This window comes from Tupaia chinensis, unplaced genomic scaffold, assembly GCF_000334495.1.
Source record: "Tupaia chinensis unplaced genomic scaffold, TupChi_1.0 Scaffold000520_1, whole genome shotgun sequence".
Lineage (NCBI taxonomy): Eukaryota > Metazoa > Chordata > Mammalia > Scandentia > Tupaiidae > Tupaia > Tupaia belangeri.
In genome coordinates this window covers 236,241-263,903 of record NW_006160033.1, presented here as the reverse complement: position 1 = coordinate 263,903, position 27,663 = coordinate 236,241, and the positions used below count along the sequence as shown (strand labels likewise).

Below are 27,663 nucleotides of genomic sequence, written 5' to 3'. Positions count from 1 at the left end.
CCCTCCTCCTTCCCCATGCAAAAATAAAAAAAAAAAAAAAAAGAATGAGTAAATTAAAAAAAAAAACAATGTCAGAACAGTGTAAGTTTTCTCACACAAACAAACAAAAACAACCTTGACTCTGCTATCTGCTCCCCAAAAGACCTTTTAAACTTACTCAGGATCATAATTAGGTTCTCTAAATACAGAATCAATTTTATGAAAGGGACTAAAAAATTTTAAAAGGAGAGACTTCTGCAAAAGTTTAGTGTAGGATTTTCAACTGATTCAAAGAGTTACATCTACTTCTCGCAGAACTAAACTTTATAAAGCAGTCTCATATTAAACTTGTAGAAATCGGATTAAAATGAAATTACTTTTCTTATTAAATATACATTTTACCCTGTTTAGTGTCTCCCCAAATAGCTCAGGCAGTAAGAAACTACAACAACAAAGTTAAGCTGTGGATCTCTAAGCAAGTTCTCATGTTAAGTATACAATCAAAAGTATACCTGACACAGCCTTCCTGTGCTGAGCATCCAGAGCCTGGTCAATTTCATCAAACAAGTAAAAAGGGGCTGGGTCACATTTCTGTATGGCAAAAATCAGAGCAAGGGCTACCAAGGATTTCTGTCCACCTGAAAGTTGTTGCATTTCTCTCATTTCACCTTGTTTTCCTGTAAAAGACACCTAAGGAAACATATTATGAGTTAACATTCTAAAGGGATAGAATCATCACTTAAAATGGAGTTGCATAAAATGCACCAATCTAGATTTATAGATTTATAAAATCCTATAAATTCTATTAGGGAAATGCTCTGAAGAAAACTGAACATGAAAGTGTCTTACCCTGATTCCGACTCCAGTGAACTGGTCAACTGATGGGACACTGCTTTGTGACCCAGAACCTCTCTCGCTTTCACCACTTCCTTCTCCTTCATCCTGAGACTGACTGCCTTCTACATCGCCTTTCTTCATCACCAAAGTAGCTTTGCCACCAGGTACTAATTTCTGGAATACTTCACTGAAGTTCTTGGACACCTTTAAAAAAAAAAAAAAAGCGTTGATTCAAATAGATTTCACCTAGGTAGAATTACACGTATCACTGCCCAAAACACTTAAAAGCAATCAGAAATATTTTTTAATCTTAAGAAAATAACAACAGATTCAATCCTTTTAAGAGTTGTACAAAACAATGAAGTTACTACATGTTAGCAACTTACGTGCTGGATCTGCTCAGGTGTATTAGCATCCCACCCCCTGGGTCAATGGAATAAAAGCTTTAGAATCTTTACAAACTACGAGCTGAAGATGGCCACATCATAATCTCTTCTCCTCCATTCTCCTCCTGGGATTTTGGGCACACACTTACCCGTGCCCTAAGTGGTTTTCAGGCTGCTAGGCACAGGACTTGAATCACAGTTGGCTGTGTGGGAGTCTAGCACTATAATCATGAGGCCACCTGATGGCCCCCCCCCGTATGTGTGTTTTTAACTATACACGTCACATACCTGTTTGAAAGTTAACTGAATAGCTTCATATTTTCGAAGTTCAAGTACGTTCATCAGTTCCATGATAGATTTGTATCCCCTATCTAACTCTTCCTGTCGCTTTATTAACTTTTCTTTTTGCTCAGAGAAATTTACAAACTGATCTAAAGCTTTTTTGTTAACATGGCTGTACTTCTTTAATTCTGTGTTGCACTGTTCAAGTTTTCGAAACAACTACAAAGAGAAAAGAATGTATAAATAAACTCGCATACAGAGTAATTTGCAACAAGTTTTAAGATTTTAAATCAACAAGATTTACTTGTTTGAGGCTCAATGTCTGGTACTTTTCAAATGCTTCCTGGGGAAGTGATCCAAGTTCTCGAATTTTCTTCATACACTCTTCCTTCTTCTTTAACAGCATGCCCTGTCGATTTGTCATCTTTTCCAGTTCTTTAGTATCATGATTTATAGCATCCATATGTTCTTTTTCCATATTCTTCCACCGCTCCATACTCTTCTGAAGCTCTTTAATTCCAGCTTCTGTTTTATCAATGGAATTGTCCAAATCTAATAGAAGGAAAAAAAAAAAAAAAACAAATTGGGCTATAATGCCTATTTTAAAAATATTTATTTAATTCCATTTGTTGCTATTATTTCTTTGACCAGAGAGAGAGAGAGAGAGAAAGAAAGGGAAGTGAGAAAACAAGTCGCCAGGTCCAGGATTCAAACTGCAGTCGGCCATGTGGGAATCCTTTAACCACCATGCCACCTGCTGGCCCCTATAATGCCTATTTTAAAGCCAGAGTATTACCTGAGCAAATATTTTAATGCTCAAATCTATAAAAAAACAAGGATTTTTTTTTCAGTTGTTCAGATTTTACCATAAAAATTCATAAGTCAGTTTTGTCACAACAAAATTAGTAGCATAGATGAGTCATTCAAGTATAGTTTTCAATTTTTTTTTTTTTTTAAGTTTAGTCATGGGGCACAAGTGCTTGTGAAGGAGAGAAAAAGACAAAACAAGAAAGCACCCCCAAGGAAGATGGCAATGCCGCAATCCCTTCTACTCCACTCCACTCTTGGGATCTGGGCCATGTGCACACATGCGCGTGCACACACACACACACACACACACACACACACACACTCCCGGCATAATTTTTCAGCCACCAGGTCCATGACTTGAACCTTAATTGGCCATGTGGGAGTCCAGTGCCCCAACCACTATGCCACTCACTGGCCCCAATACCAGAAAGTTTTACTATATAGAAACACACCTTCTGATCGTGCCATAGTATCTTTTACTCTTTTATTGATGGCTTCGAGTTCTGATGTTGTGGCAGTAAGAACAGTACCCCCTTCTGTCTCTCTCAGTTCATTAAGTTCCTGCAATAGAGAGAAACTTAGGAACATTAAAATCACAAAATAAGAATTGTATTAGCTTCAAAATGTTATCACTGCCAACAGTTTCTGTAACTGTTATATAAATAAACATTTAAGAAAAACTAAAAAATATATGTATAAAAAACACACACGCACTTTATATAATTACAAGTACTTTTCCTCTTCAGTAAAAGGGAGGGAGAGTAATGATATAATTACTAGAAAATTTGAGATATCTTAGGGTTGAGACCCAACTCAAACCAATTATCTAAAATGCAAGGATAGTACTAAACAAAGTACTATTATTTTGCTTATTTTACACAAGTGGAAACTGATACATAGAAATATTAAATGGGAAAAAAAAATTTCAATGACTTCCCAAAGTAGCACATTAGGCAGCAAAGCTAGAACTTCAACCCAGGGCCTCTGGTCAGACTTTGTTTCTAAATCCTGTACTTTTAATCACAGTTTCTCATATAACCACTTTTGATTAAGTTATGGTTAAGAAACCCTTAAAAAAGAACATACCTGTTCTACTTGGTCCAAGCGTTTTCTGAGATTTTCATTGAGGTAAGTCTCTACTCGAGTAATAATTCCTTCTAATTTAATTCTTTCATTGAGTAACTGTCTATTTTCCTAGAATTCAGAAAAGAAAAATTAGTTGTCTACATATGCTTGAATTATAAATTAAGGAATGCTATTAATTTTTCCTTTCCATTACTGTGCTCAAATAAGATGGAGGTTTATATTTATACCATTCCAAAAAGCCCTTCTTCCTTCATTTTCTTGTTTCTCTATGCAGAATGCTAGAACATGGTTCTTCTTAAAAGGTTTGCTGCAAAAAATTAGCTTTCTTTCCCTGCCTCTCATTTTTGGACATAGCCCTAGCTGTGATTATATCTATGCAGTAAAGAGTAGAATGCTGGGCCGGCTGCGTAGTACAGAGGGTCAGTGCTACACAGAGAAAGCCAGATCTCACGCAGCCAACCAACGTCTACGCTGCGGCTCTGGCAGCTGGAGGAAGACCTCGACCAGGCCCTACTGAGGAGTGCCTTCTCTCTCGTGTGTGTACATATCCTTTAACATTAAAAAAAAAAAAAGTTATTAAACTTTTTAACTGAAAACAATATTATAGTGCACATGCACCCACAGTGTGCTTTGCAAGGCACTGAAGCCAAGATTCAAACCACTCGGTTGGTCATGTGGGATCCAGCTTCTTTAACCACCAGGACACCAGACCAGCCCTGACTTGAGGTTTTGGTTGATAACGACTCAATCTATGTAACCTAACATATCCAGAATGGTTTAAAAAAATTATTAAAACCTTACTTATCCTTATGAGTATTAGAAGTCTCGTTTTTATATTCTCTCAATATTTTCTTTCACATTCCTTTATTTAGCATGCAAGGCACTTTTCACACTACTCAATCGTCAATGAAACTCGATTCCTATCAGTTGTACTTGCCTGCTGAAGTTGCCGTATTTCATCATTCAGTGCATCCACTCTCTTTTGATCTTCTAGACTAAGTTGAGAAAGCAAGTCGGTTCCCAATTCTGCTTTCAATGATTCTCTGGTGGACTCCATAGCATGCAAACTTGCCTCCAAACTCTGTAAACTACGTTGCTATATGAAAGATTAGTCATTTATTAATAAAAGCATTAGTCACATTATTCTTATAATGAAAAATTAGAAATAACCTATACTTGATATTAAAGCAGCCTAAATAAATCATATAAACTCAATTAAATATTAAGTCCCATTAAATTTGGTAATGAGGACTATGTAAACAGTAAGAAAAATATTTATGATGTAGTACTATGCAGGTGTGTGGAACAGATCATATTCCTTAATTAAGTTACACAAGAAATTTTCAGGCAAATTCATAAGAACAAAAAGTTGCCAGAAAGTGTTGGGATGGTGCAATTGTGGGCACTTCATATTGTATTATTATTATTTTTTATCTCTCTGTTGTTTTACTGTACTTTACTGTTGATGTAGTAAATAAAATTTTTGTCAAAACTACTTCAAGTTTATGAGACCAATGATACATTTACCACTTTTATTTCTACTCCATTTAATACAATCTAGACGAAATGCAATAAAATATTTAAATTACTCCCCAGTGCTTCCAGACAAAGTGGTTACTGATAAAGTAAATGCAGACGGTCATTCAGTAGTACTACGCCATAACTGAACATGCATATTTGTTCAAAGAATGCAGAAAGTTAGAATGTAGCCTCCAACAGGAGACTTCAGGTACCTATAAATGTGGCACAGTCAGATGCAGATAACAAAAAGTATGGGTCCAAACAAAATGGAACATATAAAATTCAAGGAGGACCCATAAAACTTATGGTACACTACAATTTTATATAATTAGAACAAATCTATAACAAAAGGTGTACTTACAATGTCAATTATAAATAATACAAAACTTTTTAAAGAAGATATACAAACCTTAGGCATAAAGGTTTTCTCAGACTGCTGCCTCTTCTCTTTTAGCATCTTCATTTCTGATAATATGCTATCTCTGGACGCTTTAAATTTCCTTTGCTGAGTCTCTATCTGCTGCATCTGGTTCATCAACTGGTCGATTTCATTATTAATCCATATACAAGGCTAAGGAAAATTCTTCCCGGATTGTAAATAAATTTTATGCTCTAAATCTTCTTCAGTTCTTATAAACACACCACCAATCCCTCCCATTTCCTACCCTTGAGCAACAGCAATATCCCCGAATTTAAAGATTATGACAGTGCTGAACTACCTGCTAAATGTGTTCAATTACAAAAGCAGCTGGAAATATTTCACCATACCACTTCACTTTCAAAATAACATGCATATTTTATTTTACTAATAGCCATCCCAAAAATTTCTGGGAAACCCTACAGGGAGCTAATTGAAATGTGACTGTGTGTGTGTGTGTATATAATTTTTTTTAAAAATATGGAACGCTTCACGAATTTGTGTCATCCTTGCACAGGGGCCATGCTAATCTTCTCTGTATCACTCCAATTTTAGTATATGTGCTGTAGAAGCGAGCACGTGACATTATATTTTTAACATACCTTTTGATTCAATAAATATTTTACACTCTTTTATGCTTAAGGCACTATACTAGAGAGCTCTGTATGAAGAGTGGGTCTTGTTGAATGTGGAAGAAATCAATCTAATTAGATTATCAAGTATAAGAAGGAAGCTGGTATATGCTGTCAACCACACCCTTTTTACTTAGTACTTCCTTATACTTTATGTACTTAAAAATTATCCTTTAATTTATTATTATTTTTATTATTTTGTTTGCTAGAGTGCACATGTAATCCCCAGAAAGAGGCAGGAGAGAGAAGGAAAGTGAGAAAGCAAGCCGCCAGATCCAGGACTTGAACTGTGGTTGACCATGTGGGTATCCAGCACCTTAACCATCATGCCACCTGCCGGCCCTTTATTTTTTTAAGAGAGATTTTTGCTATAGGGCACATGCACTCACTGGAGAGACAGACAAAGACAGAAGGCAGGAAATCATCCCCCCACGGAGGATGGCCATGCCGCAATCCCTTCTCCATTCTCCTCTCAGGATCTTGGGCATGCACATGCTTGCGCCCAGCATGAATTTTAAGCTGCCGGGTCTGGAACTCAAACCGTGGTAAACTACGTGGGAGACTAGTGACATAACCATTATGCCATTTGTTGGTTCCCCCCATACTTTCCTTATGCTAACATCTTGCCAATGTAGGCAGTTCTCAAAGTATGATATGCAGATCCCTGCAAGGTCAAAGTTAAAATGCTTATTTATCTTTTTCTCCCTGTTACTGCTGAACTAATGGCACAGAAGTCATAAACTTGTAATTTTTTTTAAAAAGCTAGTTTCACGTAGAGTGTCTTTAAAGCAGTAAAAATTAATTTTATTCTCAATACTTGCATAGCTGTATTTTTTTTTAAGAATTATTTAACTTTTATTTATTATTATTTTAATTTAACCAGAGAGAGACTGAGAGGTAGAGAGAAGGAAAGTGAGAAAGCAAGCCACCTGGTCCAGGACTTCGACTGTGGTCTGCCACATGGGAATCCAGCAGCTCAATCACCATGCCACCTGCTGGCCCCATAGCTGTATTATTTTTAAAGAATTATTTAACAATTATTACTGTTATTATTTTTAATTTGACCAGAGAGAGAGGGAAAGTGAAGCCACCAGGTCTGGGAATTGAACTATGGTTGGCCATGTGGGAGGTCCAGTGCCCCAACCACCATGTCACCTGCTGGCCCCTAGGGCCGTATTTTTAATACTGTATGACAAAACAGAAAGCACCCATAAAATATTTCCATCGCATACCAAATCATCGTGGTTGTTTTTTCTTTCCATTGATGACACAGCACATGTTTGTGCACAAGAAGGGAGATGTAGGGAACAAGCATCCTTTCTAGGGCTCAATTGCACTGCAGTTCTCCTCCAGTACACCGAGATCCTGGGCATGTGTGCATGTGCCTGAAGAGCTTCCAGGATGACCGGGCCAGGGGCTCAGACTGCAGTCAGCACAAGGCCTCCAACTCTGCCGTACTGCATAGCACCAAATGCCACAGGGGCTGCATGGCCCTTAGTTGTTTTGAGAAAATGTACATGTACCTGTTTTAGCTGTGAACTGAACTAGCTGCTCTTCATGCAGTACCATTTTTATTTGAAGAACAACTATGGTTACTCAAACTTTGATATTTGGTAACTATTTCCACCACTTACAAAAATCTACATTGAATTACCTCAAAAAGTAAAATTTAATGGACATTTCTCAATATTCCTATTTAGAATATGGCATTACTGATGCCACAGACCCTCCTCCTCAAAACACTAAGCAGGTTTCCCCTACATTTCACTGACCAATCTTGAGTTTCTTCTTTTATTTGCTTGATAACCTTAATTCTGGTGCTCTTTAGGTTCTTTTCTCCCAAAAGTAGGTCCACTGACACTAGCTATTTAATGTTTGAGCAAAGGATCAATATTCAAGTAATTTTTCGTTTTTTTCCCTTAGTCTTTAGAAGTCAAACAATAAGCTCCTGTGCATAAATAAAAGGCCAAGTGAAACACATGAAGTCTTTATCCCTCTGTATATACAGAAAAACACTGAACATGAAAACGATATAATGCAACCAAAATGCAGTGTTTTCCACAGTAACTATCATTAAGCACAAAATAAAAAGATATTTTCAATATTTCTGCGCAGGTTTTCATTGAGCTTGGCCTCGAGCTCACCTAATTCTTCTTCTGCTTTTCTAACATCTTTTTGCAATTCAAGTCGTGATTTCCTTGTGTCATAGTAACCCCCCGTTAGAGCACCACGATGACTGACTTGGTCACCTATAAAAAATAAGAAAGGTAGTAATTCTGTGTAACAACTTTAATCAACAACAGACTGACTTTCGGGGGAAAAAAATATTCAAGCGAGAGTCAACAAATCTAAAGACTTTACATGAACGTTAAAAGAAAAGTTAATAATTTAAGCCACCCTAAAAAAACCTGCTTTCTGGGAACCAGCAGTTAGTGTAATGGCTATGTCGCTGGACTCCCATGTAGTCGACCGCGGTTCGCATCCCGGACCCGGTGGCTTAGAACTCATGCCGGGCACGTGTGCGTGCGTGCCCAGGATCCCGAGAGGAGAATGGAGGAGAGGGGATTGCGGCGTGACCATCCCCCCTGGGGGGTGGTTTCTCGCTTTCTGTCTCTATGTCTCTCTCTGTCTGGCGAGCGCATGCGCCCTTAGAGTAAAAACCTCTCCAAAAAAAAAAAAACAAAACAAAAACCACCTGCTTTCTAATGCTAAAATCTTTTTAGTCTTTAAAAATGTACTTTCTAATGTGAGCCAGAACATTTATCAGAAAGCAACAAGTGCGAAAGACTAATGAAGACATGACAATGGGACAGAAGACCTAGTCTGGAATTCCCCTCGGCCACATTTGGAGAAATCTGAGCATCAGAAATAATGGCAACCTGTTAACACGCACCAAGTTAGAAAACAAACAAACGTGAATCACAGTGATAGTCAAAATAAATAAAAGGAGGGGGCTGTTCTTCATACAAGAATGATAGCTAATAAAATAAGAGGCAATGATAAAATTTAAGAATCACCACTCGAAGCTTGCAGAATAGTAACTGATTCAAGCGAGAGTCAACAAATATGCTAAAATCACTGGTAAAAAAGTTCTTGGGAAGCCTGATATTCACGTAGTCTTAAAGAATAATTCCACATATTACTTACTAATCGCGAAGGGAAAAAGACACATGTACGGCTGAGACCTGCTAGTGCTCAAACTTAGCATCACTAACAGTGGGACTCTTCATATTTTGAAATAAGAACTGTGTATCAATCACTGGTGCCAGTAAGTGGTGTGGGGGCTGAGGCACTGGACTCCCACAGGGCTGACCGCAGTTCGAGTCCTCTCCCTCTTCCCCCCCCATCTGGTGAACACATGAGCCCTACAGCAAACTCTGTGTGTGTGTGTGTGTGTGTGTGTATGTGTGTGTAAAAACCAATATTTTTTTAAAGAAGATTTTTGCTATAGGATATGTGCATTCTCTAGAGTTAGAGAGACAGAAAGTGAGAAATCACCCCCCAGGGGGGATGGCCATGCCGCAATCCCTTCTCCATTCTCTCGGGATCTTGTGCACGCACACACACGTGCCTGGCATGAGTTTAAGCCACCAGGTCCAGGACTCGAACCGCGGCTGACTACATGGGAGTCCAGCGACTTAGCCATTGTGCTAACTGCTGGTCCCCTAAATCTTGTTTTGAAGAAAGAATAAGTTACTTATAATTTCTTAAAATATTCTGATAACCATGCCAATAAAACTGGTTTCCTCTGTAATCTAAAAAATTTTATTTAATGCACTTAAAAATTTTGAGAAAGGGCTCATATGGTTCACAAATAGCCAAAGAATCCCTGTTACAGACCAAGATCATACTTAAAACATAACAAATTTTTAAAAGGATTATTTAATTTATTATTATTATTTTTTAAAAATTTGCTATGTGTATTCACCAGAGAGAGGGGGCTGAGGGAGTGAGAAAGCAAGCTGCCTGGTCCAGGACTCAAACCGTGGTTGGCCATGTGGGAGTCCAGCGCCTTAACCACCATGCTACCTACTGGTCCCTCGACCAACTATGAAGCGTGGACCCTGTTTAGCCTCTCACTTGAACAAACTTTAAAAAATAGTAAAATTAGTAAGACATGACTTTTCTAATCGTTTTTAAACTAAAATGACTTCTAAGTTAATACATAAGATACACTCATCAGACATGTATACAAGCTCAAATGAGATAGTACACAGCTTATTATATATGTTAAATTATTTAGTGGAATTTATTTGTTCAAAGCTAAGAATTACTATTACAAACCTTCCAAAGTAATGCAGTCCATAGTGAAAGCACGAGCCAGCTGGGTTGAAACTTCCATGCTACGACATATAAGTGTCTTTCCAAACACATGTTTAAAAGCTTTGTCAAATCTGGGATTGTACCTCAGTTTACTAATCATAGGAATAGCATCCTAAAAACAAATATTTTGTCAGCAAGCAAGGAGATCACAATAGTTCATTAAACACTATCAACTGAACCATGAATATCATCTTTATGAAATACAAATAAACACAAATGCCTTGTATTTCTAAACTACTGGTTTTTATACCAGAGGTAGAAGAATTATTCTACTGAAATATCCTAGAAATTTTGCTCATGTAGTCACTAATGCCTTCAACAGCAGAACACAGTGACAAAGAACTTAGTGGCTTTGACTAGACTGCTCAAGTTCAAATCCTGGTCCCACTACTCATCAGATGTGTGCTCTAGACAAGGTAACTTCTCTAGATAATACTTTCTCTACAAAACTGATCACAACAGCACCTTCCTTACAAAGCTGTAAAGACTAAGTTAATATTTGTGAAACACTTAATATCTGTCATAGAAGAGCTAAATAAATGTAAACTAGTAGTATTTTCTCAATATTTTTAACAAAATCTTTATATATTCTCTCTCTATATATATGCATCTAAATTAGATATTCAGAAAACTTATTTTCAGATAAAATATAATTTTTCTACTAAACTGTTAGGAGTTTTAGAATTTTTAAATTATGAAATACAGTCTATGCAGTAAGAATGTTAAGCTTAAGTTAATAAACACCAACATAACCTCTACCCAACACACAATACAGAACACTGTTAACATCCCAGAAGACATGAGTGTGCCACTGTGCTCGTCAGAGTGGTTATCTACAGGAGTTAGCTGAGAGGTGATGAATACCATAAACTTTACACTCATCACTTCCTTGCACCTTCTATTCTATCACCTACGTTCAGTTTTGTTCATGTACTGTAAGCGAAATCACACATGTGTCTTTTTGTATCTGGTTCTGTTCCTACATCATGACTTAATTTTTCTTCCCCAGAACTTCAAAGATAGTTTGTGGAAGGGGAGGCAGAAAAGCTGAATCGCTTAGTAGCTTAAATGACTTAAGTTTTCCACTTAGGTCACTCTCAGCATGTTTCAGCATTCACCTTAGAGAACAGCAAAAGTTGCTACTACCATCAACATTCTGAAGTCAAAAATCATGAAGTAACTCTATTTTTAAAAAGAATGATGTCCGGGGACCAGCAGATGGCACAATGGTTATGTTGCTGGAATCCCATGCACTCGACCTCATGCTGGGTCCATGTGCATACATACACAAAATCCCAAGAGAAAAATGGAGAAAGGATTGTGATACAGCCAATTCCACCACCCACCCCACCCCACCCCTGCCCCCAGAGTGATTTCTTGCTTTCTGTCTCTGTGGTGAGCGCATATGCCCTAGAGCAAAAATCTCTTTTAAAAAAAAAAAAAATCTGAAGATTACTTCTAATCCATTTAAAAGTGTACTAGCTGGACTCCCACGTGGCTGACCATGGTTAGATTCCTGAACCTGGCAGCTTGCTCTCTCACTTTCCTTCTCTCCCTGTTTCTCTCTCTGGTCAACCTCAATAAAGAACATTACAATAAGGACAATGAATAAGAGTAAATTAAATAATTCTTAAAAAACAAAACAAAACAGTGTATTAGCTGGGACAAGCAGATGGCATAATGGTTGTGTCACTGGACTCCCACATGGTTGACTAGGGTTTGAGTCCTGTGGCTTAAAATTCATGCTGGGCACATGTGCATGCATGCCCAAAATCCCAAGGAGAATGGAAGAGAAGAGACTGCTGTGTGGTCATCCTCCCTAAGGGTTGATTTCTGGCTTTTTTCTCCCTATCTCTTTTGCAAAAATCTCTCTCTCTCAAAAAAAGTGTTATTAGCTAGAAACAAAAGCGACATTTTGCTTTCAGAGTCTATCACATTGCTAGCTTTTCATTTAATTTATAAACTATTTTAAAAGCATATCCAGAAAAACCAACGAACATTCACTATAAATAACAATTCCTAAGGGAATTATCCAACTCCCTAGCCTAAATTTCATCACACCTAAATATGCTAAGTATCTTATACTTAGGCATTTTTTTTTTAATTTTTGGAGAGGTTTTCGCCATAGGGCACGGCGCGTGTGCTCACCAGACAGACAGACATAGAGACAGAAAGCAAGAAATCACCCCCCGGGGGAGATAGTCACGCCGCAATCCCCTCTCCTCCATTCTCCTCTCATGATCTTGAGCATGCACGCACACGCATCCAGTGTGAGTTTTAAGCCACCGGGTCCGGGAAGTGAACCGCGGTCGACTATGTGGGAGTCCAGCGACATAGCCATTACGCTAACTGCTGGCTCCCTTATACTTATGCATTTTAAACATTTGCAATGACTTATGCTTTATACATTTGCAATGACTTGTTCCATGTGTGACTGTGACCTCTGCCTCCCACCCCTACCCCAACCAGCACTAACTGTGCCCCATGGAAAGAAAGGTATGTTTATGCCACACACCAGTGGACCCCAGTGTACAGAGCCTGGGCACTAGCATGTGTTGAACAGATCACATGATTATTTTAAAAAGTAATTTCATGGAAGAGACATAGACCTTAACACACGGTGACTCACATTGGTTTCAGGATAGGCAGTATCCCTGACATCTAACTTGTTAAGAGGCAGAAAAGTGACCTCTCCAGGAAGATTCATTTTATTAAACTCCATTAAAATCTTCGTGCTGACTTCATCCGAATCAACAATGTGATAAAATAACCTACATATAAACAGAATAAGACACGTCTTTATTACTAGACTTTTAAAATATTACAAACATTCAAGCATCAAACAATTCACTTTTCTCTGCCACCCTATTTGTATGGGGGTTAAAAAGACCAAAAAAACTCCAGGGCCAGCCAGTAGTGTGGTGGTGAAGGTGGCTGGATCCCACATAAACAACTGTGTGGTTCAAGCCCTAGACCCAGCAGCTTGAAACACATGTTGGGTATGCCCAAAATCTGGAGAGGGGAATGGAGGCGAAAAGACTGTGTGGCATGGCCATCCCCCGGGTGGGCACTTTCTTACCTCCACCCCTGGAACCCCATCTCTCTCAGGAAGTGCATGAGCCCTGTAACAAATTTTAAAAAGAAAACTCAAATGGGAAGGGGGAAGAAGGCGGCCCCAAAAAGGGAAAGTTCTATTTTGTAAAATTAAAAACAAATTTAAGAACCAGCAGGTGGTATAATGGTTATGCTACTGAACTCCCAACAGTCAGTCACAGTTTGAGTCCCAGACCCAGTGGCTTAAACTCACACTGGGTGGTTGTACATGTATGCCCAAAACCCCAAGAGAAGAATGAAGGAGAAGGAATTGCAGCAAGGCCACCCTTCTGAGCGGGGTGTGTGTGTGTGTGTGTGTGTGTGTGTGTGTGTTATTTCTTGCTTTATGTCTCTCTGTTTCTCGGGTCAACACACACACCCTATAGCAAAAAAATCTCTCTTAAAAAAATATACATAGAATCCACTTCTTTAATAAGAAAGTTAAATAAGAAGTTGAAGACATAAAAAGATAATGGAAGACTTACTGTACTAAAAGTACAAAAGTTATTTCTTAGTTTGGTATTACTCTCTCTTTCCTCTAAAAATCTTAAATACCAAGCAGAAAACTCACCGGTTTCCAGCAGTGACTTCCACACATGTATAGAAAGCTGGCTCACATTCGAAGTTATTCATCACAATGCCATGATAGCCATTTTGAACATGCTGGTTTATTCCTTTTCGACGAAAGTGGTCTAGTACTTTGTTTATGCTGTCTATTCCATTTAATATGGCCTGTAAATCATTAGAAGTGAAAAATACTAAAATACTGCCATTGGCTCCTCTGCTGATAAGAAATGAGCCCAATACTCTATACATTTAAAAATAAACTGCAGTGGGACCAGCAGTTGGCATAATGGCTATGTTGCTGGACTCCCACATAGTCAACCACAATTCAAGTCCTGGACCCAGTGGCTTAAATTCATGCCAGGTGCATGCCCAGGATCCAAGAGGAGAACGTATGTATATATAACATTAAAATAATATACACTCACACACAAATATAATATCCTCCCAACATCACCTCCTTGAAATATGCTAACCACATGTAACACTCTAAATTATGGATTCTGTTCTGTAACAGTAAAAATGGGCTCTTCATCAATAAATCCAAAGTGCTATCACTAATAGCGTGGATGGTAGTTAAGACTGCTTAAAGATTCCCTATTATTCTATATTTGTACTGGGTCGTCAGAAAAGTCATGACATATTTTTGTTTTTCTATGCGAAAGTGCTGACTTTTCAGATGACTGAACAGAAGGGACCTGGACTCTGATCTACTCACTATCTGAACCAATGACCTACAGCTTGAAACTAAGCACCTGTGTAATAACGGCTGGCTCAACGATTCCCTGTAAACCGAGGTAATGAAAGAACCTGCCTACCTTTCCTGTGGCCGCTCTAAGAAGTTGCTGCTTCTTTTCGAGATCTTCTCTTTTAGCTGCAAGTGCTTGCTGTTCTGCATTCTCCTCTCTCCACAAGTAACTAATCAATACAAATTAGACTGCCTTTAATTTTAAACACATAGATATACTAACAGCAGATGGTTTATTTCAATGAAATCAAACTTAAATAGCTAATTAATAACTTAAACATGTAATAGCCAGTAACATTACTCAAAAAAAATAAGGCATATTGTAGTCTTTACTAACTTTCTTTCACTTTGTAATTCATCTTTCTTATTTTTCACTTCATAATATTTTCTGTCCAGTTCTTCAACTCGAGCTTTGACTTCATTAAGATCCTGATCCAGTTTCTATAGGAATAAAAATAATTCAAATTTAAAACCCAATTTCATCAAGTTAATCTATAGTGACTGAAAACAGATTAGTGGGGGACCAGCAGTTGGCATAATGGCTACATCGCTGGACTCCCATGTAATTGACTGTGCCTTGAGTTCCAAGTCTCGAGTCCTGGACCTGGTGGCTTAAACTTACGCCGGGTGCATGTGCACTGGGTCCAGAACTCGAGACTACACGCCCAAGATCCCAAGAGGAGAATGGATTGCAGCGTGGCCATCTCCCCCAGGGGCTGGGGATCGATTTCTCGCTGTCTCTCTGTCTCTCTTTCTGGTGAGCACACGTGCCCTCTCCAAAAAAAAAAAAAAAAAACACAGATCAATGGTTCCAAAAGTTGAGAGAGGAATTAATTACCAACGGGTATGGGAAACACCTCTGGGTGATAAACACATTCATTATCTTAACCGTATTTATAGTTTTTATAGGTGTGTAAATATGCCAAAACTAATGAAATGGTACCCTATAAATATTGTAATTTGGGGACCAGCAGATGGCATGGTGGTTAAGGTGCTGGACACTCCCACATGGCCAACCATGGTTCTAGTCCTGAACCTGGTGGCTTGCTTTCTCACTTTCCCTCTGTCATCAAATAAAAATAGAAATGAATAAATGAATACAATTAAATATTTTTAAAAATATGTAATTTATTATATATCGATTATACCTAAATGAAGCTGTTGAAAAAAAATCCAATTTCAAATATTAAAAGTGATTTTTGGGCAAAAGAGAATAGCACCAGGAAACAAACCATAAAATAAATTACATTAAAGGGGCCAGCAGGTGGTGTGGTGGTTAAGGTGCTGGATACTCCCACATGGCCAACCACAGTTCGAGTCCCGAACCTGGCAGCTTTCTTTCTCATTTTCGCTCTTTCTCTGGTAAAATTAAATTAATGATTTTCTCCCGTCTTCGGACTCTGCGCTCTTGCAGAGCTTCCAGCAATGCCATGCTGGGAAAAAGCACCCGGAGGTTCATAACCTCCGTGGTCCGTGGGAGCCACTATGAGGAGGGCCCAGGGAAGAATCTGCCATTTTCAGTGGAAAACAAGTGGTGGTTACTCGTTATGACTTTGTACTTTGGGTCTGGATTTGCTGCACCTTTCTTTATAGTAAGACACCAATTACTTTAGAAATAAGGATGTTTTAATTCACCCATTTAATAGATATGAAGAACATTTTAAGAGGCTCAGTCACAATCTCTGGAAAATGGATCAAACTCTTAAACTCATAGCATACTGAATATGTTTGTAAATATACTTATGACCTGAAAAAAAAAAGAATTAAATAATTATTTAAAAAATATGCTAAGATAAAATTAACCTGTTTTATTAGTGATCTAATGAACTACAAAAATATGAACCACAGAAATTACTATTTCTATAATATGTATCCTGGAATTATAAAGAAATACATTAATCCAGTCTCAAAATATCGATACTTCAGTGCATACTTTTCATACTGCCCCCTCTACACACATACACTAGAACACAAAAGCTATTTTTGAGTAATTTACAATCAAGGACAATAAGCCAGAAAAGAACAGGCAGAACCTAAAGGTAAAGTACTACTTTAAGGATTACTTAAAAATCTATATTCATGGGGACTGGCAAGTGGCGTGGTGGTTTAGGCGCTGGACACTCTCACATGGCTGACCATGGTTCAAATCCCTGACCTGATGGCTTCCTTTCTCACCCCCCATCCCCCATGTCTTTCTCTGGTCAAATTAAATGAATGAATAAATAAAATTAAACAATTTTTAAAAACTGTCATTAATTTAGTAAATTATATTGAGTTGAAAAAATCCAAATACCTCTTAGGCCAAAGCTGAAAGAAGTTCAAACTAATCCATTTGGTAAATGGTTACTACCAGAAACCCACTATATGCCAGGTATTCTAGCACTGGGGAATTATCAAGGATCAAAACAAATACAAATCCTAGCCTTTTTGGAGCAATAAGCAAGATAAATCTGAAGATTAACCATTCTTGATTAACATTTAAAATATATTCAATTGGGACCAGCAATTGGCTTTCCCTTTCTGGCTCTGGCTCTGGTCAAATTAAAATAAATGAATGAGTAAATAAAATTGAGTAATTCTTTAAAAAAGTAAAATAAAACTTAAAAGTAGGTAAAACTATACATTTATCTCATCTAAAACATTTTCATAAAGAGACTACCTAAGTTCTTACATTATACTGCTCCAGATTTTTCTCTTTATTTGCCTCGGTGTCCTCCAAATCTTTATGTATAGCAGCAATTTGTCTCTTCTTGTCATTAATGGCCTGATCTAAAGACTTGAGTTCCTTTTTAATCCATTTGTCCCTTTCTTCTTTTGATGTAAACTGGCTTCCTCGCCCCTGCTTTGCATAAAGATCTGTTCTTTCCTGGGTAGCTTGAGCCAATCTACACAAGAGATGAGAATGGGTTGAAAAGGAAAAAAGAAATAATCACGTTTAATTGCAGTCAATAAAAACAAGTGTACACAGAAATAGGGAACCAGCAGATGGCATAATGGTTATATCCCTGGATGCACACATAGTAGACTGCGGTTCGAATTCCAGACCCAGTGGCTTAAAACTCGCAGCAGGTACGTGTGAGTGCTTGCCCAAAAATCCCAAGAGGAAAATGGAGAAGAGATTATGGCCATCCCACCCCCACCGGGGGATGGTTTTTCACCTAATGTCTCTCTCTCTGTCTTCCAATGAGCACATGCGCCCTATAGCAAAAATCTCTCAGAGAAAAAAAAAAGACAGTGTACATAAAAATAAAAGGCATTTAAAAATTATAAAAAAAACAAATTAATTGAGAAAAGAAAATGCTATATAATAGAGCTCCTAAGATTGGCTAGATACACAATACTATTAACTTCAAAGTCACAGTAAGAGTCAGATAAAATAGCCCACACTGAAGGATTTCAGACAAAGCCTGTGTTCACTCCAGGTCTAGGGTAGTAAGCAGACATCCTAGCACCCTATCTCAGGAACTTTCAAAAGCACTCAATTATATTGAACTACATATAGACATTTTCAATTCCTTATAATAAAAGACACTCAAAAGGATCAAAGGTAAAAGATGAGAGAAAACATTTACAACATACAGAATAGTACTGTTCAAATTACATGAAACATTCTAACAGTAAGGGGAAAAACTCAAGGGAAAAAAGGGCAAAGATATAAACGGGAAATTTACTAAAAACAAATATAAGTGTAAACCCATGATACAGGTTGAATATACCTCATCTGAAATGCTTAGGACCAGAAGTGCTTCAGATTTTAATTTTTTCCAGATTTTGAAATATTGGCATATATATGAGATATCTTGAGGGTGGGACCCAAGACTTAAGCATGAAATTCATTTATGTTTCATGTACACCTTTATACCTAGTCTAAAGGTAATTTCATATAGTATTTTTGTACTGCAGCATTTTGACTGTCACCCATCACAAGAGTAAGACGTGGAATTTTCTGATTGTGGTGTCATGGAAATGCTCAAAAATTTTTGGATTTTGGAGTATTCCAGATTTCAGATTAGGGATATACAAATTTGTAATACATATTAAATAGTGTGAAGCCAGCAAACACTGGCAAATCCAACCTAAGATATATGCTAAAACATCTAGGGATCAGCAGGTGGTGTGGAGGTTAAGGCACTGGACACTCCCACACGGCTAACCACGGTTTGAGTCCTGGACCTGGTGCCTTGTTTTCTCACTTTCACTTGCTCTCTGTCTCTGGCAAAATTTAAAAAATGAATAAAATTAAAATAAGTCATTTAAACAAAAAAACCTAAAACGTCTGGAAGTTAAACAGCACTGAGTGAAAAATAAATCTGTAAAACAAAACTTTTTATAGTAAGACACCATGGGGGGAGCGACAAACATGAAACATGTTTTAGAAATTCCAACGCTTTTTGTTTTTTGAGGGGGTTTTTGCTATAAGGCACATGTGCTTGCTAGACAGAGACAGAAAGCGAGAAATCATCCGCTGAGGGGATGGCCTCGCTGCAATCCCTTTCTCCTCCATTCTCCGCTCAGGATCTTGGGCACAAACGCACATGCGCCCAGCGTGAGTTTAAGCCACCAGGCCTGGGACTTGAACTGCAGAGTCCAGCAACACAGCCATTACACCCACTGCTGGTCCCGAAATCCCAACATTTGGAGGCAGCAGATGGTATGGTGGTTGAGGCAATGGACTCTCACATGACCAATCACTGATGGAGTACTGCACCTGTTGGCTTGAAAACCACACCAAGTGCATGTGCAAACGTGCCTAAAATCCCAGGAGATTGAAGGAGGGGAAATGGTGGTATGACCCCTGATCCCGAGGCAATTTCTCACTCTCCAAACTCCCTTTGTCTTTATCTGGCCAGCACTGGCGCCCTATGGCAAAAATCTGAAAGTCAACATAGGCTATTATCATTCTGAAGTGGGCATTTAACTTTTGCCTTAATTAGTGTCCTAGTAGTACCTTCCTAACCCCCAGCTCTGTAGGTTTTATGGAGGAACTATGTAGAAAGTTAGAGCACTGGTGAAAATTCTCAGACCTAGCAATTCCGCGCTCTTCTTTTTCTTTCACACTGTTGAATTTAGGTTCTGTTTCTGCCAATTCTTTCTGTTTTTCTTCTATTTTTTCAAGCAGCTTCTGTCTCTCTTTTAACAAACGTTTCTGTAAATAAATTAACACAAGTAAAAATGCATAAATATTTTTTGTTCATATTCTAAGTCTAGCATAAAATATTTTCTCATGAAAAAACTGATTCTGTGATATAAAACTAATTCTTTTTAAATGTAAGAAACAAAGAGATAATATTAAGTTGCTATCTGAGTACAAATTATTTTAATGTAGCAAGACTTTTACAAAAAATTCGAGCATGGACCCCCTGACAGAGAACTGTCTTCTACAGTTCCTATTCACCTGAACATTTATATTTTCCATTTTTAGCATTTAAACTTACCCTTTGTTCACTATTGCCTGCCAATTCGTCTTGTAAATCCTTGGCTTTAAGCTCCAACTTAGTCCTCTGCTTAATTTGTTCTTGTCTTTCAGCACTGAGCTGTTCTTTTTCTTCTTTCATAGCTGAAATTTTTGTTTTCAGTTCTCTAACCTGGCGCTCAATATCCTATTCAAAAAGTATGGAACAGAAAATAAACCAGCCAATTAGAACCAAAACAGCAGAACTATGAACCATTCATTCTTTCTCTTTTTCTTTCACTTACACCTTGTCTTTCCAATACTCAATCTCTGTAACTTCCCCATGTGATTCCCATTCCATAATTCTGGTAGGAAAGAGTTTATTATTATATATATATATGCATCTCTTAATTGCCTGGATTTTTCTCCACTAGTCTCTCGCTTAGCAGAAAGCTTTTAAAAAAAAAAATTAAAAAGTTACTAAGTCGTTTTGTATCTGTTTATGCTCCTATCTGTTAGAGTATTTTCTGTCTACTGAAATAAACTAAAAGTACCCGTTCATGTAGAATTTTTTATTTGGAGAGGTTTTTTTTTTTTTTTTTGGCTACAGAGTGTGTGCATTCGCCAGAAAGACCTAGACAGACAGAGAGACAGAAAGTGAGAAATCAGGCCCAGGGGGTATGGCCACGCTGCAATCCCTTTTCCTCCATTCTCCTCTCAGGATCTTGGACACACACACATACGCACCTGGTGTGAGTTTAAGTCACCAGGTCTGGGAAGTGAACTGCGGTCAACTACATGGGAGTCCAGTGACATAGCCATTACACCAATTGTTGGTCCCCTTGTAGAACTTTTTTACACAAGTTTTATTTACAAAATATAATTGATTTTCTTTAAATAGAAAACTCGAGCATTATCTAAAATAAATTTTGTACAAAATGTCAACAATACTAATTACAAAATACATTCCAAAAGACAAAGGAAAAAAATCCTCGAAGTTTTAAAGAGGCTTTCCTGTCATCTGGTCTGTTAATACCACCACTTGATTATACAGCACTTTAGAGACATCTGGAGTAAGGACCACATGGGTCTAAGCATTTTCCTTAGAGTAAACAGAAAGAAAATATGCTGCTAACTAAAGAATTCACTGAGGACTGGCTATGGCATAGCAGCAACGTTCTGCTCAAGAGAAGCCAGATCCCACAGAGTGACATGGTCAAATCCCTGGCCTAGTAGGCCTGAAAATGCTCGGCACACACTTGAGTGCCCAAGATCCAAGAGGCTTGAAGACTAAAGGAAGGACAGTGGTGTGACCAGGCATTGTGGAGGGTTTCATATTTCTCTCATGTGCACATGTACATGCTCTACCATAAGTTAAAAAAAGAATTGAGAGGTTTAATTTTTAAGTTTCTATTTAAGATCACTGAAGAGTATAAATACAGCATAAATTTAACATATTCATAAAAATAAAATGTATCTGATTTTAAGTGTCAAAGGTAATCATTTTACCTCGTCAAGTTTAGCACGAGTCTCGTTAAGTTCCTGATTGTAAATGGTATATTCCAGGGCTCGTCTCATCTTATCCCACTTTTGATACTGAGCTAGTTCTTCCTTCTCTTCCTCTAACGTATGTAATCTCTCTTCAATGTATTTTAGCAACTCATTGATTTTTTCCCGTTTTCCCTCTTTAAAAAAATGGGGAGAGGGGTGGAGTTGAGTAAAATTTCTGTACAACACTTCTCAAATATACCATGAATTAAAGAGACTCTTAAGAACGGTGGCATTATTTGCTTTATACTACATGGAAACCAAGTCTAAGACAATAAAATAGCAATTAAAATGCTTTACTATGAAAAGCATCAGAAAACAAACTTATATACATCAACACTGTTATGTGTGAGCGCCTCAGTTTAAGCTTCCTTTTAAGTCAGTGTGCCTTTCCACATTAAAAAACAAAAGAACAACTAATATCATCAGTAATCTTCTATTTCTGTTAAGAACAGCATTATGTGTAGCTGTCATATACTGAATACCTACTAAAACCCAGGCACAGTGCTAATTTGCTCCTTACTCATCACCACAATCTATGCAACAGGATGTCTGCAAATGGAGAAGCTTTAGACCAGACAGATCAAGTCGAGTGAAAAATACCAGCTAATGATTAGTCAGATTCTGAACCCAAACTGTCTTGACTCTAAGCCAAGATAATGATATAGCACCCATCAATATAAATATACTAATGAAGATTCCAAGTTTAAAGTTCACATTACTTGCTTCTGAACAATTAAAAAAAACCTAATGCCAACCAACACTGTGTTTGGTTTTGTTTAATTTTATTTATTTATTTATTTATTTTTTAAGAATGCATCCAAATTTGTTGTCTTCACTAACAAAGATGAGGAAGCCAGAAGTCAAAGTAGGGGACCTGCAGTGGTCCTATCTCACAACAGCCTTTCTTATTCAAAGAGATCAGAAATCTCAAATCTTCAACTGCCTTAAGCTAATTTTTTCCCACTCTGAACATAGGTAAATTATCACACCACATATTAACAATAGACATAACTGCTTTTAACTATTATAACACAATGACAAACTAATTTGCAACAAAAATCAAGTAGAATCACATATATTTTACCTGTTTCTTTCATTAAGGAGATGCTTTCTTCTTTTCGTTCATCATATACTCTAGTACCAGCTACTTCTCTCAATAGCTTTAATCTCTGGGAATCAGGTGCTGTCGCCATCTGGTTGATCTAAACATTTTAGAAAAATAATCATTACAGGGCCAAGCCTATGGCCTGATGGTTAAGGAAACCAGATCCCACATGGCTGATCACATGGTTTGAGTCTTGGCCCCAGAGGCTGGAAAAACAGGTACCCAGAATCCTCACAAGATAGATAAATGGAGGAAAGGAGACTGCGACATGATTATGCCCCACTGTGGGGAGCTTTTCCCCTTCTGTCTCTCTGTCCCCCTCTAGAGAACACACATGCCTTTTTGAGGAGAAAAAAAGAAAGGAAGGAAGGAAGAAAGGAAGGGAGAAGAGAAAAAGAGCCACTGCATAGCTGGAGCCTACTCTTCAAGAACAAGCACAAGCACAGTGGTACAGGCAGTAGGGTGCTGGTGTACAATACTGGAGCCACGTGAGAGGCCTAGGTTCAGATCCTGGGCCAAACACATTGAGTATGTCTGTGCACACCTGTGATTCTAGCTCCCCATGGGGAGGCTAAGGCAGGGTTGTGGTGTGGTAAGACTGTCAAGGGTACCTGTCTCTTACATGAAAGAAATTTAAAAAACAAAGTAAGAACTATCTAAAAAGGGTGTTTGATTTTTAATTTGCTATAGGGCACATGTGCTTGCGAGAGACAAAGAGCACAACCCAGGGGGATGGACATCCACAATCCCTTCTCCATTCACTTCTCAGGATCTAAGGAACGCACACACACATGTCCAGCATGTTTTTTAAGCCACTGAGTCCAGGACTTGAACCTCGCAGTTGGCCACATGGGATCCGGCCATCTTATCGGTCATATCACCTGCCTGGCCCTAGAAAGGGTTTTAATACATTTATTCATGTGCTAAGTCTTAAGTAGAGTACAATTTGGCTCATCTACTATAATATGTGTAGTACATATACGTAAATATCTGTATCTTTTACTTAAATAAAATCTAGCAAATAAAATCCAAATAGATGGTCAGTAAGCGGTCCAGAGGTTAAGGCTGCTGGACCCCACATGGCCAACTTTGAGGTTTAAGTTCCAGACCTGGCAGCTGGAAAAGCATTCCAAGCACATGTGGATGCACGCATGCCCCAAATCCCAAAAGAAGAATGAAGAAAGGACTCCAGCTTGGCCATTCCCTCAGGGAGTAACTTCTCATTTCCTCTTCCCCTCTCTCCAGTGAGCACACATGTCCCATAATAAACAAACAAAAACTCCAAATAGACCTAGTATATTTGTAAGTCTCCTTATGAATAAGATGGACACCTTTCTTAGTCAATAAAACGTATAAAAGATGAGCTCGATTCTCAAAGAACAATATTTTTACAAGGGAAAATAATCACTGGCTGTATCTTTTCTTAAAATGAACTGGCTAAGAGAACGTGGTCTACCAGGCCAGTCCTGCAGCCTAGTGATTACAGGAGTAAGATCCCATACGGCTGACCATGATTAGAATCCCAGCCCTTGCAGCTTGAAAAACACACCAGATGTGTATGCGTGCATGCCCCAAATCCCTACAGGATGGAGAAATGGAAGGGGATTTTTGGCATGACCACAAGAGACTGCTTTCTCCCTTTAACTCACGCTCTCCGCCTCTCTGGCAATTGAAAAAGAAAGAGAATAAAGAAAATGTAGTCTACCAAAAGCATATACATCAAAGAATCATCCTTCAGGTCTCATCATCCGGCACTCTAATTAAACATGTTCCCTCATTCAATTTACTCGTTTAAAAATTATCAATTGCTTCTTAGCCTTTTGGCTAAGAACTAGTGTGGTAAAAATGATTTCTTGAATGCCTACAACAAATGTGTGACTCTGCTGGGCACTGAGGAAAAAGTAAAGAAGAAAGCAGAAAAAGTCCTGCTCTTGTGGAGTTTACGCTCTAGTGGGAAAGACAGGAAATAAAGTATACAGTATTGGAAATAAAGCATACAGTATTGGGGGAAGACGATGCTTTCAGGTGAGGTAGTCATGGATGGCTTACGTGAAATGATATATGGACAAAAACTTACCTAAATTCAGAGCCTACAAAACAAATGCATATGCTGAAAAGACTCAGGTAACTGCTCTTTCAAAAAAGCCTCTGTTTAAAGAAACTTCTCTCTGGTATATACAAGATGGTTCTTTAGAAAATTAGTTCTTCTAGATTATTTCCCAAAACTGAAACTCCATACTACTCCTAGTCACTTCTTCAAATTATTGGGCTGGGACAAGCTGGTAGCGTAATGGCTAATGTCCCTGGACTCCCATGTAGCCGATCGCAGTTTGAGTCCTGGATCCAGTGGCTTAAAACGACACCGGGCGTGTGAGTGTGTGTGTGTGTGCCCAAGATTCCTAGAAGAGAATGGAGGAGAGGGGATTGCGGTGTGGCCTGCTCCCCAAGGGGTGATTTCTTGCTTTCTATCTCCCTGTCTCTCTCTGTCTTTCTGGTGAGCACATGTGCCCTATAGCAAAAACCTCTTTTTTAGCAACTGGGCCCTAAAAAAAAAACCTCTAAAAAAAAAAAAAAAAAAAAAAAAAATTATTGGGTTGTTGGAAAAGTCATGACGTATTTTTCTATGTTTTGCTATGGAAAAATAAAAGTATACGTACAAATACCAATAGAAAATACAATCTGTATAAGTACAAATAGTATGTATTTTGGTTATGGTAGATTTCTGTAATGTAAGCTTTTCTGTATTTTTCTGTGATAAGGAGTACCAAAGAATATTAATTTAACAAAACACTTTTTGCCAAAATGTAATTTTTTATAGGGTGTGTCTGCTTTCCAGAGAGAGGGAAAGTAAGAAATCACACCCACCCCTGCCCCTGGGCAATGGGCATGCTACAATCCCCTCTCCCCCATTCTTCTCCCGGGATTTTCTCCACACATGCATGGCACGATTTTCAAGCCACTAGATCCAGAACTCAAACCACACTGTCTACCACGTGGGATCCAACTGCCTAAACCTTCAAGACACCTACCAACTCCAAAAAAAAATTTTTATAGACTTTCTACAAACCCAGGAAGGATGGCTACTTCGCAATCTTTTCTCTTTCATTCTCCTCCCAGGATCTTGGGCATGCACACACGTATGCCTGGCATGAGTTTCAAGCCACTGGGTCTGAACTCAAACTGTGGTTGGTCATGTGGGAGTTCAGTGATGTAACTGGTATGTCATCTGCTGGCCCCCTCTACAATATTCTTAAACATGATAACTGCAACTTCCACAATTTGATAATGTCATCCAGTACAGTGCAACTCAGTAAGTAATATAAATCACCAAGAAAACAAGATCCCTTTAAACAATCTGCTTAAAATACCTTAAAAAAAAAAAAAAAGCATACAGTTTTATTATTTGGCAATCCTCTTGCCTCAGCCTTCCAAGTAGCAGGGACTACAAGGCATGTAGGATGCATCTAACTTTTAAGGTGATCTGAGAATCAAACCTGGGCCTTCCATATGGCCTCAACAGCAATGAAAATAAAGCGTCCCTTTTCACTTTGGCTTAACCACCAGAATCAACAGACCCAATTCGTCACCCAAAGGAAGGACATACCCAGAATGGAAATTCTATTAAAAAAGGATATACACTTTTTTTTTTTTTTTACCTTTCCTTGTTTAACAATATAATAAGGATTGCTTCGAGAAAAACCAGCACTTTCAAGGAGATTCATCACGTCATTTTTCCTGTTGATAAAAACCAAAATTATTTTTTCAGGTAAGTAATCCAGAAGCACACAGCAATAAGCAAAGAGTGAGTAGACTAGGTCCTGGGCTAGAGTACAGACCAGGCATCTGTTGTGTGAGTCTCAGAACCTTAGGATTCTTAAGTTCATGCTCTAAAAACTCACTTTTTGATAATGAGGAAAGTATTCCTATGAAGTAAAAGAAATCTTTTACTCTTTTGTAAAGAAATTGTTAAAAAAAAAATGCTTACGTGACCATCTTCTTGTCTAAGAAATACTGATCCTTTTTAGCACCAATAACTCTTCGAAGTGAAACTTCTTCTTTATCAATCTAAAAAAAAAATGTGGAAGACCACAGTTAATTTAACAGTAAAGTAGAAAATGTTTTAGTTGATAGTCCTTTAAAAATCCCTGACCATAACTATTTATTTTAAAATTTCAATTTTCTGGGACCAGCAGATGACATAATGGTTACATCACTGGACTTCCACACAGTTAACTGTGGTTCAAGACCTAGACTCAGCTGCTAAAAATCAGCCGGGCATTTGTGTGCACCTGCCCCAAATCCTGAGAGAATGGAGAAGGGAATGTGGCATGGCCATCCTCCATGGGCTGTGTGTGTGTATGTGTGTATGTAATTTCTCACTTCCTGTCTCTCCAATGAGTACATGCACCCTATAGCAAAAAAAAACCTCTAAAAAATAATTTCAATTTTCTTTCTAAAAATAATGCTATGAATATAATACTCAAAGACATTTTTCACAACAGCTTGCACATCTGTTTGCTGCTTGCCAGAATTTTTATTATGATTTTAAAACAAAGTCAGTATGAAAACTGTAGAATTATTTTAGCAGAAACTAAGTTATAAAAGTACAACTATGAATGTTTTAAAGTATGAGAAAAAATTAGCTACATCAATAAAATTCTTAAGACTATTATAAAAAAAAAATTAAAAAGTTAACTTACTGGTAACCGATTGTCTGAGTTGTCAAAAATAATCTCCACGAAAGCAGAAATAACACGAGGACCAGTCCCCTCCTAAAACATGACAAGAATAGGAAACCTGTCATTTAAATCATACTTTAATATGATTTACATACTTTTTAAAGCAGAGTATGATAACAACCTTAATTCAATGGAGAAAAATTTCTATTGTATCAGTACATATCCCTCATGCCAATACAGCAAAGACATTAGATATG

The 27,663-nt window shown here is 37.9% G+C and overlaps 1 protein-coding gene, 1 non-coding gene and 1 pseudogene across 2 annotated transcripts in view; 1 reads left to right on the top strand and 2 right to left on the bottom strand.

Moving 5' to 3' along the window:
* Nucleotides 1-27,663, bottom strand: part of SMC3 (structural maintenance of chromosomes 3) — a 54,268-nt gene that overhangs the window by 12,425 nt on the left and 14,180 nt on the right. The window contains 24 exon segments of the mRNA XM_027775068.1: nt 492-669; nt 829-1,020; nt 1,491-1,703; nt 1,789-2,036; nt 2,747-2,855; nt 3,381-3,488; nt 4,318-4,476; nt 5,311-5,462; nt 8,048-8,200; nt 10,236-10,386; nt 12,904-13,045; nt 13,939-14,099; nt 14,750-14,849; nt 15,017-15,120; nt 17,351-17,564; nt 19,704-19,825; nt 20,115-20,279; nt 20,373-20,403; nt 20,472-20,524; nt 21,581-21,756; nt 22,707-22,824; nt 26,384-26,462; nt 26,713-26,792; nt 27,428-27,499. Of these exon segments, the coding sequence (XP_027630869.1) occupies nt 492-669; nt 829-1,020; nt 1,491-1,703; nt 1,789-2,036; nt 2,747-2,855; nt 3,381-3,488; nt 4,318-4,476; nt 5,311-5,462; nt 8,048-8,200; nt 10,236-10,386; nt 12,904-13,045; nt 13,939-14,099; nt 14,750-14,849; nt 15,017-15,120; nt 17,351-17,564; nt 19,704-19,825; nt 20,115-20,279; nt 20,373-20,403; nt 20,472-20,524; nt 21,581-21,756; nt 22,707-22,824; nt 26,384-26,462; nt 26,713-26,792; nt 27,428-27,499 (3,280 nt within the window).
* Nucleotides 5,794-5,898, bottom strand: LOC114009330 (U6 spliceosomal RNA). Its single transcript, XR_003550766.1, has one exon. It is a non-coding gene; the product is annotated as a U6 spliceosomal RNA (small nuclear RNA).
* LOC102490379 (cytochrome c oxidase subunit 7C, mitochondrial pseudogene) lies at nt 16,020-16,515 on the top strand (annotated as a pseudogene).